Genomic DNA, 20,492 nt, shown 5'->3' with positions numbered 1-20,492 from the left:
TCTTGCTCTTACTTCCCCAGCCATTGTTCCGAGGCATTCAGGTGAGCATTAAGTCTCACGAACTATTTTGTGACTTGGGTTGCTCCTTGGCACACGAGTTCACCAAGTCTTACTCCCAGCATTTAGCGCACGTTCCTTCTCCTTGCCAGTGCTACTTTTCCTCAAGATTTAATTGTAACACAAAGTATTCTTTCTTCTAGCAGACTATATATCACGAGAGTATGAATCTTTTTTCTTTGAATCGGAGTAGGAAAGCTGCTACTTCTTGTTCAGTCTCAGGTTCTGACCAAGGCTGACCACAATTACCAAATAAAGAGCAGGTTCCCTAAGTTTTAATAACACTTTGGTCATAATTACCGCCTTTACACTGGCCATAATTCCTAAGTATACAACCCCAGTATTTAGTGGAATTTTTTTCAACCGGTATGTTTGGGAGTAAGTTCCCAAATACATTCATAATTCATAGATATAAAGTCAAAGGTAGGAATGATAAATATATGGTTTCATAATATTGATAGAATGTGACTGAAATTTATTTCTTACGTGTGTCTTCACATCTTCACTTAATTTCCTTTTTGTAAATGTAGGCTCTTTGGGTCACTGATCTAATTAGAATTTTAAAAAGACGTGTTAGAGAAGATAAATATGTTAGTGTTTAATTTCCATTTAGGTTTTATTATAAAAATGTGGAAATTACTTTGAAACTCAATTAGATCACTCAGAATTCATGTTCTAGTAGCTACTTAAAAGGTGAATGCTTGTTGGTAAGTAGAAGGCACAGCATTCTTGTGTCTCTTGCTGAGGGGTTAAAAACATAAAGATCTGAGCTTTCTTTAGTCTATACAGGCAGGCACTCTGACAGGGCTGGTTTGCTGTGTCTGACTGTAGTAAGAACCTGTGTGTGGAATGTGTTCTCTTATTTTATTTGAGATAAACTTGATTTTTGCAATCGACTTTAAAATTTTTATATACTTTATTATCTAAAACTGTAAATAAGCAAAGTGTACTCAACACTGAAAACTTAAAATCTAACCTGAAGCTTCATGGCTTACGTTTGGAACACCAATTTTAACTAAACAGAAGTTCTTTTGGTTGTATAGACTTTGGACCTGTCTAATTTTTTTTTGCTGTGAAGTTTTTATTTACGTTTTACTTTAAATAAATTATGATGTTTGTAATGGTTTACTTGTGATGCTTATATTTTTATAATACAAAACATCTCATCAATCTGTTCATATAGAGAATGCACCACATATGAATGCATATGGAAAATGTTGGTAACTCGCAAACACATACACATAATTTTAAGGGAATAAAAAGTATCAATTTAACTCAAGACTCCTTTATTCCACTTTGATTGCCCCTTCTAAAATTCCACTTAATTGGTAGTAGACATAACTTCCATACATCTTGGTAAAAATATTCTCAAAGAATTAATAAAAATCCACACTGATAATTCTGTGTCCGGGCACCAGTGACCACACCTACATTTCATCACTCATTTGGAACACCATGCCAAGGACACATCGAAACCCTGCTTACATGCTGATGTTTTGCTAGGTTCTCTGCCACCGATTAGTATCAGACTATATGTCTAATGTGTGCCCTATGGAGATAATTTGTTGGGTAGATGCTTCAATTGATACATTTACCTGTTTCTACGTTCCTAAAACATGAGTACAGTGATACGAACATCATATTAACATAGATTTACATAGTCCTACAAATTTTCATATGTTATATTTCATTTCATATTTCAGTTCCAAATATTTTATAATTTTCATGCAATTTCATTTTCACATACATGGAAATATATTTTTCACAAACGCTTGGAGATTTCCTAGCTATTCTATCTATTGATTCCTAGCCCAGTTCTGTTTTCTTTTTCTTTCTTTCTTTTTTTTTTTTTTGGAATAGGATGTGATGTTTATTCATTGCAGTATTTCCAGACATGGTTTAGCATGGGATCTGATGCTTACTTGAAATTAACACAAGTATCTGCGGCATCGGGTGTAGCATCAAATGCATGAAAGTTGTATCAACTATTTTCATTGCTTTGTTCAAATCTATATTCTTACTGAATTTTGATGCCTTGTTCATTTAACTGCCAAGAGATATATGCTAGGAATCTCAAGTAAAATTGTGGATTTTAGTAATATCAGCTCTTTCTTCTTATAAACTGAGGTCATTCTTTCTTAATTAAAAGAAGCTTATTCACACACACATATATAATATATCTGGTAGGTTTATTTTTATCTTTATAAAGTGTTTTCCTTATATTATAATAATAGTCTTTTATATAGTGTGCACTTTATCTGGTGTTTATGTAATTATATCAGCTTTTATGTATAAAGTTAAATCTCATTCTTTACAATGTATTGCACATACAAGAGATTAAAGAAAACAATATATATTCACAAAATATATTTGACAATGAAAATGTAAAATTTAATGTGATGCTCCATGCCTTTCATTCCAATTGCCTGTTATAATTGTATAGAAAATGCTCATTCATTTGTATAGACTCTGAGTCTAGTTAATCTTGGTGTGTAATATTTTATTAATTGCCAAGTTTTGAAAATAATAAAGTTAGTTAAAAAGAAAGGAAGGTAGGAAAGAAGGAAAGAAGGAAGAAAGGAAAGAAGGAAGGAAGGGAGGGAGGAAGGAAAGAAGGAAAGAAGAAAACAGAATGGAGGAAATACCTTGGGCACTGTACCCCAGGCTGGAGTATATGCCTGCAGAAGAGAGTTGGGAGTGGAAAGAGGTGCTCTCCTGTGTATTAGGGGTAGGGATAGGGAGAGGTGCTCTCCTAAAGGCAGCTTAAAGAGTTTTGGAATCAGGTCAGTTCTTAGTGCCCAAGGTTTTGATAAGGAACATATGAAGTTAATGCTTGCCTACTAATCTTTTAAAATCTTCTTTCATATTTAAAATAACTTTAGAGCTTTGAAATGTAATTGCATCATTTTCCCCTTTCACTTCCTCCCTCTAAATTTTTCTTTGCTCTCTTTTCAAATTCCTGTGTTGAGGTCTTCTGGGCTTCCCTTGTTAATTTCAATATGGCTGTCTAAACATCATCTACAGATTATCATAGATTTTTGATATCAAGTTCCAATTTGTAAAGATGATGAACAGAGGAAGGAAACTGAACCTCTTAATTACAGAACAAATAGCATCCGTTAAATTCAGCTGAGGCTGCTGAAGGCCAGAGCAGTGTGAAGCAGCATGTGAATGGAATCATAAGTGCTATCTGTCCTAGAGATGCAATGTACCAACTTAATCCCTGGGAATCTGTGAGCAGCCCAATGCCTTCCCTTCTGGACTCTCGTCCCTTCAGAATCTGCTCAGTCATATAAACCAAAGTAGCATCCATCTTTGCTACTTGTTGGATCTATATTATCTAGCAAGGGACATAACCAAACCCCAACACCAAAGAGGACAGGCAGTAGAAACTCACTATCCCAGCATTCTCTTACTCTAGCAGTAAAGATATGTTCTCATGATGTTGATGAATTCTACCAGAGTGGCTCATCCTCAATGTTCTCAACAAATTCTGGATCTGCCTTCATCCTCACACTCAACAGCTCAGGAAATAGCCTGCAGCACCCAGATAACACAAAATCACTTAATTTTTCATATTTAAAAGAATAAATGATAGTGTTCTTTTTGATTCATATGACCACAGAAATAAAATGGGTAAATGGGGCCCATGGAAGAATACAAGGACTTTGTCATGCACAAACTGGGCTCTGTATGGATAATAGGAAGGTACTTCTTCCAATATTTATTCATTAATGAAAAAGGGGTTTTTTTGTTTGTTTTTTTTTTTTTTTTAGAAATTTATACAGACTTTTTGAACTTTCAGGGTTATTCTTGAGTATTAATGACCAGAAGAATTCTTGGGATTTAATGGTTCAGATTGCAAAATGGTAGGAAGAAAAAAATGCTCAGAAGGTAAAAGGTTGGTGACCCAAAGGCGTTCAACCCTATTTTGGGAGAGATCTTTTCAAGTCTTTGGAAGTAGAGATAGCTCCAGAAGAGACATTTCCCTGGGTTTCTTATAACAGTGTAGCACTTGTGAATGAGTGAATTTTCCGTCATCTATTATTCCAGCCTTTTATGTTCAGCGTTTTAACAAAAAGATGCAATTCAATGCTTGGATCTAGAATAAATTAGCCCTGTGTCTCATATCTAGACTCTGATGAATATTAAATTCTTACATTTCCTAATAGCTATGGAACGTCTATTTGTGACAGTGCCCTAAGTGGAATTAGAGGATAATGCAATATTAATTGCTCCTAAACAGGTTAGAGTGTAAAAATCATCTTCTACACTAAATCTTTCTATGAAGGCAAGAAGCATCGAATTACTGCAGAGACTACTTACTCCAAGGGACAAGATGTCTTTTTGCTTAATTTTAGTGTAATAGAATCATACCACATATCAAGAAGCAGTTTTGAGCACATAGTGAGAAGGTTGAGATTAGAATGCTTATGAATTGTAGGATTGTATTTTTCAAAACCTACTTCAACAAGTGTATTTAAATGTTTTAACCTCTCATCTAGCCCACCACCCACCAGAGGAAAGGAAAAGTTAACAGGGCAAAGAATGATGTCTATCTGTTTAGAAATAGTTCTTTGGGATGAATTCTGTCTGTGTTGTCAGCATATCAGCAGTTCAGTGCACACAAAGCAGCAGCAGTAGCTCGACTCTCTTGCAAATACCATTCACAAATCAGCAGTGGCAGTTTGATTCAGAAGAAACCATGAGGCTTTTCCAGTTGACCTGATCCTGTAGAAGCAGCAAGAAGCTGCCAGAACACCACTTGAAGTTCTTGAGTTCATTTCTCTTTACAAAGTAATAACAAATGACAATCAACAAAGAGTGGCAAGATGAACCAATACTGCACAATATCTGTCTGCTCACTGTCTTATGAGTTATATTTATACCCATTCCAAACATCAAGTATTCTCTTAAGCATCCGCTTTAGAATGCCCTTTTCCTAGGCAGCTTCCAGAAAAGCCTCATGTGTCAGTTCTCAGCAAAACATCCTCCCATGTGTCTAATTTAGCATAAACATCCTCTGATAAGACAGTGCCCAGAAAAATAACGCATAACACAACTGAGGCTCCAAAGAAACCAGAAATTTTCATTTCACTGTGTCCTGCTGCTTTAGGAAGGATGTCAGAATCTGTTGTAGATAGCCCTGGTCTTGTATTTTGATGCTAATTCTATTCTCCAGGAAGGGACTGCAGATGAGGAGTGAGCCCCACCTTAACTTTTCTTTTTTTCTTTTTTTCTTTTTTTCTTTTTTTTTCATGTGCTGGGGCACAAAAACAGATAAATATAGTAACAAGTTTTATTTTTTCTTATTTTTTTATTTTTTAATTAGGTATTTTCCTCATTTACATTTCCAATGCTATCCCAAAAGTCCCCCATACCCTCCCCGAAACTCCCCTACCCACCCACTCCCACTTCTTGGCCCTGGCGTTCCCCTGTACTGGTCCCAGATATAGCTGTCTCTTGTGAGACTATGCCGGGACATAGCAAACACAGAAGTGGATGCTCACAGTCAGCTATTGGATGGATCACAGGGCCCCCAATGAAGGAGCTAGAGAAAATACCCAAGGAGCTGAAGGGATCTGCAACCCTATAGGTGGAACATTATGAACTAACCAGTACCCATGAGCTCTTGACTCTATCTGCATAGGTATCAAAAGTTGGCCTAGTCGGCATCACTGGAAAGAGAGGCCCATTGGACTTGCAAACTTTATATGCCCCAGTACAGGGGAACACCAGGGCCAAAAAGTGGGAGTGGGTGTGTAGGGGAGTTGGGGAGAGGGTATGGGAGATTTTTGGGATAGCATTGGAAATGTAAATGAGGAAAATACCTAATAAAAATATTTAAACAAAACAAAACAAAACAAAACAAAAAACTTGTTACTCACCATTGCATACACTAGCAAGATTTTGCAGAAAGGACCCTGATATAGCTGTCTCTTGTGAGACTACTCTGGGGCCTAGCAAACACAGAAGTGGATGCTCACAGTCAGCTATTGGATGGATCACAGGATCCCCAATGAAGGAGCTAGAGAAAATACCCAAGGAGCTGAAGGGATCTGCAACCCTATGGGTGGAACAACGTTATGAACTATCCAGTACCCCGGAGCTCTTGACTCTAGCTGCATGTGTATCAAAAGATGGCCTAGTTGGCCATCACTGGAAAGAGAGGCCCATTTGACTTGCAAACTTTAACTTTTGAAATAAAAGCTAAAGCCAATGATTGGGCAGTAGGAGGGAAGGTGGAGCAAAAAAGTTTGGAGGAGCTGTGAGTCCCACCATGTGTTTTCTTTGGTTGATAGTTTAATCCCAGGGAGCTATGGGTGTACTGGTTAGTTCATATTGTTGTTCCTCCTAGGGGGCTGCAAACCCCTTCAGCTCCTTGGGTACTTTATCTAGCTCTTTCATTGGGGACCCTGTGCTCTGTCTAATGGATGACTGTGAGCATCCACTTCTGTATTAGTCAGGCACAGGCAGAGCCCTTCAGGAGACAGCTATATCAGGCTCCTGTCAGCAAGTTCTTGTTGGCATCTGCAATAGTGTCTGGGTTTGATGATGTATATGATTGTATAGGGGGTTTTCAGAGGGGAAACCAGGAAAGGGGATAACATTTGAATTGTAGAAAAAGAAAATATCTAATAAAGAAACGTTAAAAAAATAAAAAAATTTAAAATGCTGTAAAAAAGTTTGGGGGAGAAGGGGAGGTGGAGAGATGGGGGAGATGGAGAGGGAAGACAGAGAAAGAAGATAGAGGAAGACAAAGTAGAAGGAAAATGGAGCTGGAGCATGTGGCTTGGAGATGTTGCAAGTCATATGGGATCTAATAGATGGGAAGAGAGTAGTCTAGTGGCAGATCCATCCAATCTAGGCCTGTAGCTTAGATACCAATTAACTGAGTTGTAAATTCATTGACTGGGCTTTTTGGGTTAAAGATTTACTGCAACAAAAATCATTTCTGTAGAAACTGGAGCAAAACAAAGACTTGAAGAAAGACAGTGCAGAAGGCCTTGAAAGGAAAGAAAAGGGAAGTCAATGAAAGATGGAGCTATTCCATGAAGAACAAAAATGCTGGATTTGTGATGAACCAGTACATGGATATCTTGGTGTGGTGAAAATTAGACTGGAAACTCAGCTCATACCCACCAAACAGGGCAATAGGCATAATTAAGGAAAAACTGATTTCCTTAAATATAGCTTGTCATTCCTTCTTATTGCAGTATTTTCTTTGTCAGGGGTGCTAGCCTTTGTGACCAAGATACACAATCAAAGTGGAGAGTATTTCCCTTTTCTTCTTTGTAGTAGTTGCCATTTTGACTTTAGTCTAAGACAAATTTCAGGCTTTAAACAAATAATTCTTTCCTTTCCCATATCTCATACTTTTACAAACAGTTATAAAACCAAGTCTCAGGATCCAGTGTTCTATTTCTGCTATATAATCTTTGGTTCTAGACACATGCATGAGTGTACACACACAAACACACAAATGCACACATGCACACACACGCACTTACTTACTCACATGAACATGAATATGTGCACACTAATACATTTGATGATAGAGTTTTCATAAGTATTTCCATCTGCAAATATTGTTTCTTCAGACTTGATTTAGAAAATTAGTGTGAGAGGCCCCTTAGTCTTGCAAACTTTATATGCAAACTTTATATGTACAGGGGAACAACCAGGGCCAAGAAGTGGGAGTGGGTGGGTAGGGGAGTTGGGGGTGGGTATGGGGGACTTTTGGGATAGCATTTTAAATATAAATGAAGAAAATACCTAATTTTAAAAAAGATTAAAAAATTAGTGTAACATATTAAAATCAACTTTTAGGAAACCTAGTGGTTATTTATTTTGGAAGTGAGCATTATATTATTATATAATATTATTATATTATTACATAATATATAAACTTGGCTTAATAAGGTAATTTCCCAACTTTATAAACAAAATAAAACAAACAAAAATGAGATTAGGCAATCTGTCTTTTATTGGAGTCTTACCATATTGATTATGAAAGTCTATTATTTTAATTTCTATGAATTTATTATAAGGAGTTTTTCAATGTTTCCCTATCCATCTTTTCATGCCTCAATGTGAGATGATTATACAACAGATTTGCTGTCTTTTATTTTCTCCAAGATTTTTTTGGGGGCGGGGGTGGGGTCATTGGGATTGGTATTCTCTATCAGAGTGTCAAAGCATGAAGAAGAGAGTGTAACCAGAATTTTATATAGCACTTTTTGTTTGCTTTGTTGATGTTATACCATGTCCAACATAGGTTGTCTTGGAGGAATTCACAAAAATAGAAATCTCAAGTGTGCCATGTCGCTCAGAACCACAGATTGTAATCTGAAAGGTTTATGGGAGACATAAATGTTGAGCAGGATTTCAAGAACCATCTATAAGACAATGATATAGTGTTTAAATATGTTTACATAATTTATGTTTACATGTCTGTTAATAACTTTAAAGCCTTGAGTAGTTTTGTGGATCACTCTTTTGTCTCCAGGAACTCTGATCAATATTCAAAGGATGACAAAAAATGCAAAGTGGCAAACTTCAGTCAGTTTATAGTTTCTAGAACATCTAGCACAATAATACAAAGCATAGCATGTTAAGCCCACAGATGAAATGTAAAGCTTAAGCTGGAGAAAGACTCATTTACCATAGTGACAGGGTTTTGCTTTCAGATTCCTCCATCAGAATGTTGTTTGTGAAATGTTCATTACGCACTGGTAGAAGGGAACTGTGAATTATATCACCAAAAATACTCCAGAACTTGAAATGTTCTCAGTATAGTTGTTTTATAGATAATAGCAAGACACATAGCAAACCATCTGTTAAGTCCTGACTGGACATGCTGGTCAGCATGGCCAAATAATAAATTTTGATTGCTGGATTATTCACCATCTATGATGCCAGTCATGTTCTTTTATGAAACAGAAGACAAAGTTGACACAAAATAGTAATACAATTATCCATGTTTGCAAAACTAACTTAAAAACAAACAAACAAAAAACAACCCAAAAAAAACAAGAAACAAAAATCAAAATCAAATAAGCTGGGGACTTAATATAGAATACATCTACAGCTGTGCTGTTGTTGACCACTGCACTACCATGAAAATCTTGATATTTGAGAAACTGAATTTGAGATAAAATTTTTTCCCAGTGTGGGACTCAGATTTCTCATCTGTCCTTCAAGTCTAGAATTTCTAGAACTTTTGCAAAATAAAATTATACATTTTGTTCATAAAGCCTTTCTCTCCTCTTTTTAATATTATCTGTTTATCTCTACTCCTCCCCCTGCCCCCGTAGGTATCTACAGAAGAAGGCATGAATCTTGCTCGAGACTACAACTGTGCCTTCTTTGAGACATCTGCAGCCCTGCGATTCGGTATCGATGATGCTTTTCAAGGCTTAGTGAGAGAAATTCGCAGGAAGGAATCCATGCTGTCCTTGGTGGAAAGGAAATTGAAGAGGAAGGACAGCCTATGGAAGAAGATAAAAGCCTCCCTGAAGAAGAAGAGAGAAAACATGTTGTGAGGCTTTGCTTCCGCATCCTTCCTGTCTCTCCTTGTGGGTTTTATCAACCAGACAATTGTTCATATCTCCATCTCACTCTCTCTTTCTCTCTCCATCTCTTTCTCTTTCCCTCTTCCCCACTCTTCACACACACACACACACACACACACACACACACACATCTACCTGCAGGCAGAAATTAGACTTCTATAACTGTGTGTCTTGAGATAGTTTTATTTTGCCTTTAACAGCTGGATAGATTTTGTCAATCAGCTGGATAATGCTTTATAGATTTTACAATATATTACCAAATAAAATTAACATTCCAATTGCCTCATTTTCCTGTAAAGTGTAGCTTCATTTTGCATGCTGTCTGGTTATAAAGAAAATCTGCAAACTTGTAACTGGGATGATAAAAGGCTTAGGGGATCTGCTTTTGCCTGATAACCCTGGTTGTTTGCATTTCACAAATCTGTAAATAATGAAGAGGCTGGAATAGTTTAGAGAAAAAAAAATGTCCTTGTCTTCTCTTAAGTGGAAGAGTCTTGGTATTTCGTCTTGAGTCCTCTATAGATGAACATTAGAGAAATTATTCATGATAGGAACTGAGTTTGTTCTATTAAAATACTAAAATTACATGTCCCCATATTTAGTGCTCAGTCTGCCATATGCTTTATAGAAGTACCACAGTAAAGTTACTGTGATGATAGTCTGTTATCTGTTGTAGGAAGACAGCAATACTAGGAACTAGATGATACATGTGCCCAAGAAAGGACCCTTTGCCCCTCTCAATGAATCTTCTTAGAATTGCTTCACCTGCATAGTAGCCATCTGTCTGCAGCGATATGACCTAACATACTAAGTGTTCTCTTCATATTATTAAATTTCCTCTCTCATTTTCCATGAAGCATTACAAGAAGCTGACATCAGAAATGTTGTTGTTATTTGTCTTGTTATTTGTTCATTGTGTAAAATAAAATCTCTCAGTCACCCATTTTCCCCTTGTGCAAATTAGTTTGTTTAAATTCAAGCTCAGAGAGCAACCACTGGAAAGAATGATAATGGATGCGTGTAAGAGGAAACTGAAAAAGCTAAGCCTAAAACAGAATCCGTCAAAACAATTTTCATGGATTGAGGCCAGTTTTATCATAAATTAGGGAACAGTAGAATTGAGGGACAAGGGTGTCTTTCAGCAGTCAGTCTCTTTCTCTTCTTGGGCTCACAATGACCCTGAAACCGGATAAGTGCTGAGGATGGAGAAATGAATCACACAAGCCCTAGCTTCCTGTAGTGTAACATTCACCTGGCAGACTTACTCCACTGAAGTAACACTGGAGTCATAAACACGTGTAAAGGAAAATGATACATTTCACATGTTTACAAACAAGGAAAATACAGATAAGGGGTTATCAATTCCTACCTGTTGGAATAAAACTCAATCTTTCAGAATATTATATTTTAGAGTTACTTTATACTTTAGATTAAAATTCCTTTCTTAATCCCACAAGATTTCTCTGTTTGTGTGTTAGGTCTTAGGATAAGGGGTTGTTGTTATTGATCTCTTGTGGTGAGTTTTTCTTAAACCACATCTTTTATACATTTTTTTCATTCATCCTAAAATCCTAATAATACCAAAAATACACTGTAAATTTCTCTCCTAAGGAATATATCGTTAAAAAGGTATATCACAAAATGGAAAGAAAAGATGAAACTTACTATTTCATAAAGACTGTATGTAAGTCACTATAATTTTCATTTATATTAAGTGGACATATAACAACTATACATGTTTAAAAAGGTCCATGTGATATAGGAGTCTGACAGTTAGAACCTGCTTTTGCTATCTCCTTCCTTCCGTTTGGAATGACTAAGCTTATTCTTTTCTTTTGTTAAATTGGCTCACTCACCTCCAGCATGTCCTTTGAGTCCTGAGCCTGAGTCTTAAGCCCTTCTATTTACCTCCCTGTTTTCAAGGAAAACACAATTTAGAAAATAATTGGCACTACTTTCTCCATGATCGGCCTGTCTATTTGTAAACCTAGTGATTTCCTTGTCCACGTGTCACACTTGACACATTTTCTTTAAAACCAAGTGCTTAGGGGTTTTATATTTCCTTTGATTCTTAAATGCTTTGTCACTGAGTTTTCCTGTATGTTACCTTTACTTCTTCACTATAAACCATGAGTAAATAGTTTGTGTAACTTAGAATACTTGTACATAAATAATAATTTATGGTAAATTAATTTCATAGCTTAAAGATTTTATAGAAGTTGGGTTAGAGAATATTTTTTTTTCTCTATAGATACTTTGATACAAAAAAAAAAGTTACCAGATATTCACCATCAAACTAATAGTATTTCAGACACTTATTACCAGCAAGGGCAGACGTATGCCTGAAGCACAACTTTAACCTAGTTTTCCCTCTAGAAACCTGAAATGCAGAAGGAAATACTTCATGGATCTAAGTATTTCCTCTCAAGGGCTATGGAATTATAAGATTAAAATATTAGGATTTTTGTCCCTGGCCACAGTCTGGGAACTATATGTGGATCATCTCATGAATCCCTAAACATGCCTGTGTTATTCTAGGATACTCTACTTTTAGTGGTTCTGGCATTTTCTAGCTTAGGGCCTCCAAACTCTACTAAACGTTCTCCATTACATAATCCTGAAAATCCTTTAGGATAGGCATAATAACAACCTCACTCCTCACTACCTATTTTCTCTATACCAGAGCTTCCAGGAAAGTAAAATGAACAGAATGCAATTTCTTCAAAATATTTATTAAATTAGCTTACCTGGTTACAGATAATACAATTTGTAGAAGAGACAAATAGAGGCTGGAGAGCCAGGAAGACAGTAACAGTTTACTTCTAATACATAGACTCTTTGGAAATACAAAAGAGCCCAGTGATGTGGCCTGTACCCGAAGCTAACCTTTCCTCTCCCAGAAGGCCATGGCCACAAGCTTTCATTTACAAAATGGTGCAAACTCTTTGATAAGGGCCTTTGTCATGTAGTTTTTGATTTTCTTAGTCTTTTATTTTTATAACAAATATTTGTGATAATTTATAAATGGAAAAGAGTATCAATTCTGCATCCATTTTAGGTGTTCAGGTGCATGATTGAATGGTTTTAAGTCTTTTGCATCTGTCACAATAAAAGCATATAGTGGAACAAAGCCACTTACCTCATGACTGGATGTGAAAGAGGAAGTTGAAAGAGATGGGAACCATCATCTTATGAGGAGTACATGGGAGTAATTTAAAGAGATGTTACTAAGTTCCACCTTTTAAAGGATCCATCACCTTCTAACACATCAAAAAGGTGTGAATAAAGTCATCAATGCACAGATTTTTTTTCATTGTCAAAGGTATGTTTACCGAAACCACCACACTAACCCCTTGCCAGTGTTCTCTGAAAATGCCCTATGGCAATGTCTAGAAGCTTTCCTCACTGTCTAGTCAGTCAGTCATTCCAGACAAGTTGACCTTTCAAAGGCTGTCATCACAATTAAGCTTATAATGGATTCTTCTAAAAACTGTGCAGAGGAAGAAACTAAAGTAAGAGGGACAAAGAAACATAAAATTTGAAAGTGATGAAGGATAGAAGTTCCTAATGGGATAAATGGAATTTAGCCATCAAAGCTGGAGAATGCAAGAAAGTTCTCTGGGCTGCATTCAATCACTCTCCTTCTTCAGTCAAGCTTGCTTCCAGTTTATAACCTATAAATATTTGGAAATCAAGACTTCTGACTCAAGTGTCTAATTTTTACAGAAACAAAACAAAACACTTTATGAATCAAACAAACCTTACAAGAGTTTTGAGAATGGCCAGACAATGATTAGTCCAACTTAAGGCACACATCACAAGAAAGGGCTTATGCCTGTCTCTGCCTGAATAACCAGGAGGAACCAGAGATTGGATAGCTCAGAGATCTAAGATAGAACCACACATGACTGGCAAAAGAGTCAGTGAAAAGATTCCTAATGGTAGGCAGACCAGAGCTTAGCATAATCACCATTAGATAGGCATCAACCAGTAACGGATGGGAATAGATGCGGAGACAAGTCAAGCATTATTCAGATCTTGGGGAACCCCATAGATGAGAGGAAGAAAGAACTGTAGGAACCAGATGGGACAAGAACACCACAATATTAAGTCCTTCAGAATCAACTAACCAAGGCTTATTGGGGATATAGAAACTGTAGCAACAACCAGGGACTCTGTATCCATCTGAGCCTCTGCATATATGTTATGGTTGTGTTGCTTAGTGTTATCATGGAATTCCTAACAAAGGAAGTGAGGATTGTCTCTGACTCTTTTGTCTGCTTTGGGGACCCTTTTCTTCCTACTGGTTTGCCTCATCCAGTCTTGATATGAGGGTATGTGCCTAGTCTTATTGTGATTTGTCATGTCTTGTTTGGTTGATGTCCTTAGGAGAAGGAGTCTGGTCTTTTCTAAAGGGAACTAGAGGAAGAGTAGATCTGGGGAAGAGAATAGATGAGAAGGGAAAATTTGGAGATATGGAGGGAGAAGTAGAGAAACTGTAGTTGAGATGTAATCTATGAGAGAATAATAATTATTTTAAAAAGTTCTTCCATAAAGTATAAATGATTATGTCAGTATTTTTATCCCATTTACTTTAAAAATATTTCATAGTAATCAATCTCATACCTTAAACAGAAAGATAAATTAAATAAAAATAAAGTGTCTAAAACTTCAATAGGAAAGTTCCCCTCTATAGATGAAGAAGCAGGTCCAGAAGAAATATAATCTCCAAGCATGACAAGTCAGACAGGCCTTCTGTCCTGCATTTTGGTTGTCCTTGCCCTCCCCTCCACTCTTTCTTAGGAGGTTTGTAGACAAGCAGTCACAATAACAGTGACTTTGGAGATCTCTTTATCTCATATTTACTTGTCTCTCACATATACAGCAGAGAGAGAGAGAGAGAGAGAGATGCATGATGGGGCAATGCCAGTTTTATTAGATGAAAAAGTTTAGCCCCAACCTTTGCTAGGATGCCTTTATGTTATTGTCATATTGCCTAGTTTTGGTAAAAAAAAAATTTAAAAATTGAGCAAACTTTCTGACATTTTTGGCATGTCACTGAAGATCACAACAAGAATGTATTCTCTGAATCATCTATTTTGAATTAGGGGCATTTTCTAACTTTCTCTAGAGATGTAATTCAAACCATCTAATAGTTAAGTTTAAAAATATCTTTTCTTGAATTGATCAATAGGGACTCTTTAAAGTGTATGAAAATATGGGGTTTGCTTACCCTCCTTTTTAGGTTAGGCAGACAGGATGCTAAACACATTGCATTGAAGACTATTCCTTCAATAGTTAATGAGTATAGAGTCAGCTAAAGATGTCTAAGTGTATTGTTAGTAGGAAGTACTTGATTCACAGAAATTTGACTACATAATTATGTGGAAGAAGACAGGAAACAGCATACTCAGTGGGACAGCACCATGAAACATACAGTAAGATCAGAAGAACTATGAGCTACAGACTCAATGTCTTCTATGACTTAGGGTTAGTTATAGTCTTTACCTGCTTAAACACCAAGAAACTCTTGTTTTAAATGGGATTTAAGGGTTTTTTTTTTTTTTTGGTTTTTCGAGACAGGGTTTCTCTGTATAGCTCTGGCTGTCCTGGAACTCACTTTGTAGACCAGGCTGGCCTCGAACTCAGAAATCCGCCTGCCTCTGCCTCCCGAGTGCTGGGATTTAAGGGTTTTAAGGGTCAGGTATTCTCTGAATGGTTTGGGTTGGTCTTTGGCATGCATTGTACACTTTATGTTATTATGCATACTCTAAGACTACTATAGGCTAGTAAGAAAAGTCACTGTTAATTATAGGTTAATGCTACTACTCAGTTTATCCTTTCAACTATCTTTGGAAGAAAATAATGTTATAACAACATTATGTATGTAAAATACATACATGGCTGAAAAAGCCATACTAAAATGATAAATGACCCGCAAATTCAAAAGTAACTAGTTCACTCAGATAATTCAACATCCGTTTATTCATGTACTTACCAACTTAAATTTCTGAACTCCAGTTATATCTATGACATATATGTATGACATTCTGCTCAGCATTATTTATTAATCAGAGAATTGAAACAAACTATTGTGTGTTTATGCAAATATTTGCTGATCAGTAATTATTTCAAGATGCAAATTGAGCTCTAGTGGACACATTTTCTTTTCCAAAAGAACTAGGTTTTAGTACATAACTCCTGGCATTTATAGCTGATTCACTGAGAAATATAACCTTGAACTAGAGTCATCATATTCAAATTGTCATGTCCTATGTCATCAGGGAGAGTTATGGGATGGCAATATTGTCTGTCATCTTTAGGAGAACCCTGGGTTGTCTATATTGTTCTTACTAGGAGAACTCAGATGAAGAGACCACTTGCGTTTCCTGAATACTGAAGGTTGAGGTGGTGTAAAAAGGTGTAATACTTCCTACCTACCAAGAGGAGAGAGGAGAAGTTTGGATGTTTCCACAGCAAAGACAGTCTGGGTATTAACCCCATGGTTGACATATACCTGGTAAATTGGGACCATAGTTAGTAAATGAGTATATGACTTATTGAAACAGAATATAACTCCAATAAGGCATGTGTGTCTATTAAAGTTAGAATCTGGTTCTTATTATGAGAGAAATAAGAAATTATGGAAGGGATCAGTGGGGAATAAAGTAACAGTGCTCTCCAGAGTGTTGATCTTAGTTAGGTTTCTATTGTTCTGGTAAAACACTTTGACCAAAAGCCACTTGAGCAGGAAAAAGTATATTTCATCTTACATGTAAACAGTCCCATCACTGATCAAAACCAGGGCAGGAACTCAAACAGGCCAGGATCATGATGACAGGAACTAAAAAGAAACCATAGTTAGCGCTGCTTAATGGATTTCTACCCGAGGCTTTCTCAGTCTGCAATCTTATGAACCCCAGGACTGTTCACCCATGAGTGGTGTCCCCCACAATGACCTGGGTATTTTCATATCAGTTACTAATTAAGAAAGTGCTCCCATAGAATTGTCTACAGGTCAGCTTTATGGAGGCAATTTCTCAACTGTGGTACCTTCTTCCCAGATAACTCTGACATGTATCAAATTGACAGACAGACAAATCCAAAAAAACTAGCCATCACAGTATTAAATCTTCCACAGTGCTCTCTAGGGTGATATCATCTGAAAGTTAATTTTCTATCTGTCGTATTTCTTGAACACCTTCATTCTCTAGAGTGAATTCTTGGAGACTCAGAACACACAGTAGGGACTTATGGAGATGAGATAGTTATTTCATGTTTTCCATAATTTGTTGGTTTGGGGAGCAGCTTGTAGAAAAGAGCAAAAAAGGAAGATAAGAATATCCAAAGTCAATCGAGAAATTCAAATATGTTTGTAAATGACAGAACTCAGTTCTCCTGAAAAAAAGTTGTCAAATTGAGAGAGGTTGCAAGTAAGGGAAATGGGTATAGTAAAGATGTGTGGCATTTGTAATCAACTAAAAAGTTAGTAAGGGAAAAATGTCAAGTAAAAATTTTCACAGTATTTATGATTTCAATGTTGACCTAAGTTTTAGATAATACGAATGAATTAAAGAAATTGACATTTAACCTTTCATGTTTTCCTTCCAACCCTAAATTTCATCAAGTTTTCTAATTGAGCATTGTCTAATCAAGTTAATTTTTAAATAAGTAATTAGGACTTCTAGTTCCAAGGATTTAAATTAAGTCAGAGGCAGGGGATTTTATTTTTACTAGCTCTCTATGAGCAATTGTAAAACATTTGCTTAGAAAGTCAAAATCCACAGCAGCAGTTTTCAGATGAAACGTGTTAGTGGATATTTTTGTTTATAGAATGAAGTGACAAATACACACCATTCCTTAGATATTCCCTGTGCAATGTACCCTGAAGATTCTCCAACAGTTGTCAATAAAGAAACTAAATCTGGAAGCTGGTGGATGAGTAGCTATTTCCAGAACTGAAGAGCATCATATTAAATCTCTGGGGTGTTCCTTTGTTTCTAGATCTCCTCAAATTTCACATTGAGGAAAATAAAATAAAAGACAAACATTGAAATGCAAGAAAGATAAAGGATGATCACAGCAAGAAGGCCATTATCTTTCAGTCAGAGAGAGCTGACCCCAAAGGTCGCAGATATGATATATCTTGGTCTTAGATTTCTAAACCCCAAAACAGTGAGAAAATAAATATCTTCAAATTATGCCAGTGACTACAGTGATTTATAATAACATCCCCAAAATTTAATAATCATCTAATTGTATGAAGTCTCCTGAAAATGGAAGAAGAAATATTTTTAAACTCATTCAAGAATGTTATACTGATACAAAATCGGAAAATGCCATAAATGCAAAGTACATAAAACATTTCTTATCATCCTCTGCAAATATTGATTTTATATCTATATCATGAAAGGAATCAAATTAATAAATGTATATAATATTTCATGTGTACTAGACAAGTAGCTTAACTTACCTTATGTGAACAGTTAAAGAAAGAATTTATCTATCATGTCACCTTGTGCAGAAAAATAATTTCACTAAATGCAATAGCAACTCATGAAAATTAATAAAAAAAGATCAAGTAAAATATCAGAATATGCTCTCTGCAATTTAAAAATTGAGGAAGTAAATTTTGCTGAGCTTGGAAATGTAGAAAAAAATGAGCTTAGACAACATACTTAGCAATAAAAGGCTGAATGCTTCTCTCTGAGGATGTATGGTGGTAATCATACCATCACTGGTGTTTAACATAGTATTAAACTCTCTGTCCACTTCATAAGGCAAGGACATTAGACAGATGATAATTATAAAAGTTTTCTGAAGGGCAAGAATGATGCAAACTGATTTCTAATTGAAGACAAACTTTTCTGTATACAAATCTCTAAGGAATTGATAAAAATGAATAAAATTTACCAACATCACATGATAGAATGTCAACACACAAAATTGTTCCAATTTATCTACACCAAAACATTAGAAACAATCAAAAGGAGTAATACAATCTACAATTGTTTTAAAGATCATAGGATGAAAAATATCCATATAAAACACAGGATTTGTATGATAAAAAATTATCATTACAAGGTTACAAACAAAAAGAGCCACCCACAGTCCTTCCCAGCCATGATACCTATAAATCATGTCAATAACCAGCATGGTATGATATTTCTGATGGGGCAGTAGTGGCACGCATACCTTGATAGTAACCAACACCTCTCCAGTGGGACTTAAGACCCACACAAGAAGAAGAAAACCATGATTGGTTTTATAAACCTAGTTAACTACCCAGTAATAGTCAGGAGATGGATACTGGGAGGAAAATCAACAACTACTAATTTACTAAAATAGCAGAGTCCCAACAATGATATAATCATTTGTCCTTATACCCACAGATAAGTTTATTTTGGCAACAGATTGAGAGTACTAAAGAAACCACAACCAAACAAAATGCAGAGCTGTGGAACCCAGTCCCACTGAATTCATCTACAATACACTCCCACACCAAAGGCTCAGAGAACATCATGGAAGAGGGGAGGAAGAAAGATTGTAGAAGCCAGAGGATCAGAAAACTTGCTGTGAGGTTGTGCATTCTAGCAATATCAGAAGCAACATCTGTAAAATATCTCCAATATCACAGATGAACTGGGCAAGGCAGACATGATCAGACAAGCTAAACTGCATGGAAAAAAACACACAAATGTTCCACACTACTTGAAGGACTACAGGCAATCAAAGAATCCTACGAGCCAAAGAAGTGATTTTCCACAAGAATCCTAAATGGTCAGCACTGAGAACATTATACAGACTTAGCAGGTTATATTTAGCAATATATATGTAGATATGTATATACATGCAATGATAATGAATGAAAAAAAAGGCAATAAATTTGAAAGAGACCAAGAAGAGGTATGTGGGAAAGTTGGGAGGTATGAAAGAGAAGGGAGAAATATAATTATATTATAATATCAAAATTTTTAAACATGTAAAACAATAAAATGACAATTTTTAGGGTAAATATCTGTAAGTTTCATAATCAAAAACCTTTGATTTTAGATATGCAGAAAACTCACAAAACTCAAATTTGAAAAGATAATTAAATTAGAAAACAGGATAGTAGAAAGAGATACATTTTACTAAAGATTATACAGATGGCAAATGAATACTTGCAAAGATTTTCAGCATCAATACCCATCTCAGAAATGCATATTGAAACTGCATTAAGATGAGCACACCTATCAGAACAGCCTAAAGAACAAATGCTGATGGTACCAACTGCTTGGGAATGATGGGGAGAGCCTGGCCAGCCATGTACTCCTGGTGGGAAGGTGAATGCTTTAACCACTTTAAACTGGCTCACTATTTGGCCAGTTCAATGGAAGATACTAATCCCGTGGCTTTGCAATTGCAAACTTGAACATTTAAGTTTTAATACAAGATTTGCACATGCATGTTATTCAGGACAGTTTCAGTCCTTGCAACTGAGAACTGGAAACTGTCCAAATGCCCTTAAAAGGGTGAGCAGAGTGAGGAGATGTGTAAACTATGGCAAGCTATTCACAGCACATTACTCAGGAAAAGAAACAATATGCCCTAGATGTAAACAGGTTCGATGGACTTCTAGGAAATCATGCAGAGTGAAAAATGCAAGTTTTAACATATTGTATGATTTTATGTAATATACATGAAATTATGTCACCATCGTGCTGGAAGAATGTGGCTGTGGGTGACATAGGAACAGTGGGTCTAGCAGGTAGGTTTACACACACAGGAGTTACACCCAGAACATTATGCAGCTGAGATTCTTGATTTTAATGGTGTTTGCACTGACTGTGTATAATGAGAATGTTCAGAATTATATAC

At 36.1% G+C, this 20,492-nt stretch overlaps 1 protein-coding gene across 1 annotated transcript in view; it reads left to right on the top strand.

Moving 5' to 3' along the window:
- Positions 1-10,578, top strand: part of Rit2 (Ras like without CAAX 2) — a 330,474-nt gene extending 319,896 nt beyond the window's left edge. The window contains exon 5 of the mRNA XM_021150801.2: positions 9,375-10,578. Coding sequence (XP_021006460.1) covers positions 9,375-9,602 — 228 coding nt within the window. The 3' untranslated portion in view covers positions 9,603-10,578. The remainder of the gene's footprint in view (positions 1-9,374) is intronic.
- Positions 10,579-20,492: the final 9,914 nt, after the last annotated feature.

This window comes from Mus caroli, chromosome 18 (genome assembly GCF_900094665.2).
Source record: "Mus caroli chromosome 18, CAROLI_EIJ_v1.1, whole genome shotgun sequence".
NCBI lineage: Eukaryota > Metazoa > Chordata > Mammalia > Rodentia > Muridae > Mus > Mus caroli.
The sequence above is the reverse complement of the archived record's forward strand: the minus strand, read 5'-3'. Positions and strand labels throughout refer to the sequence as shown.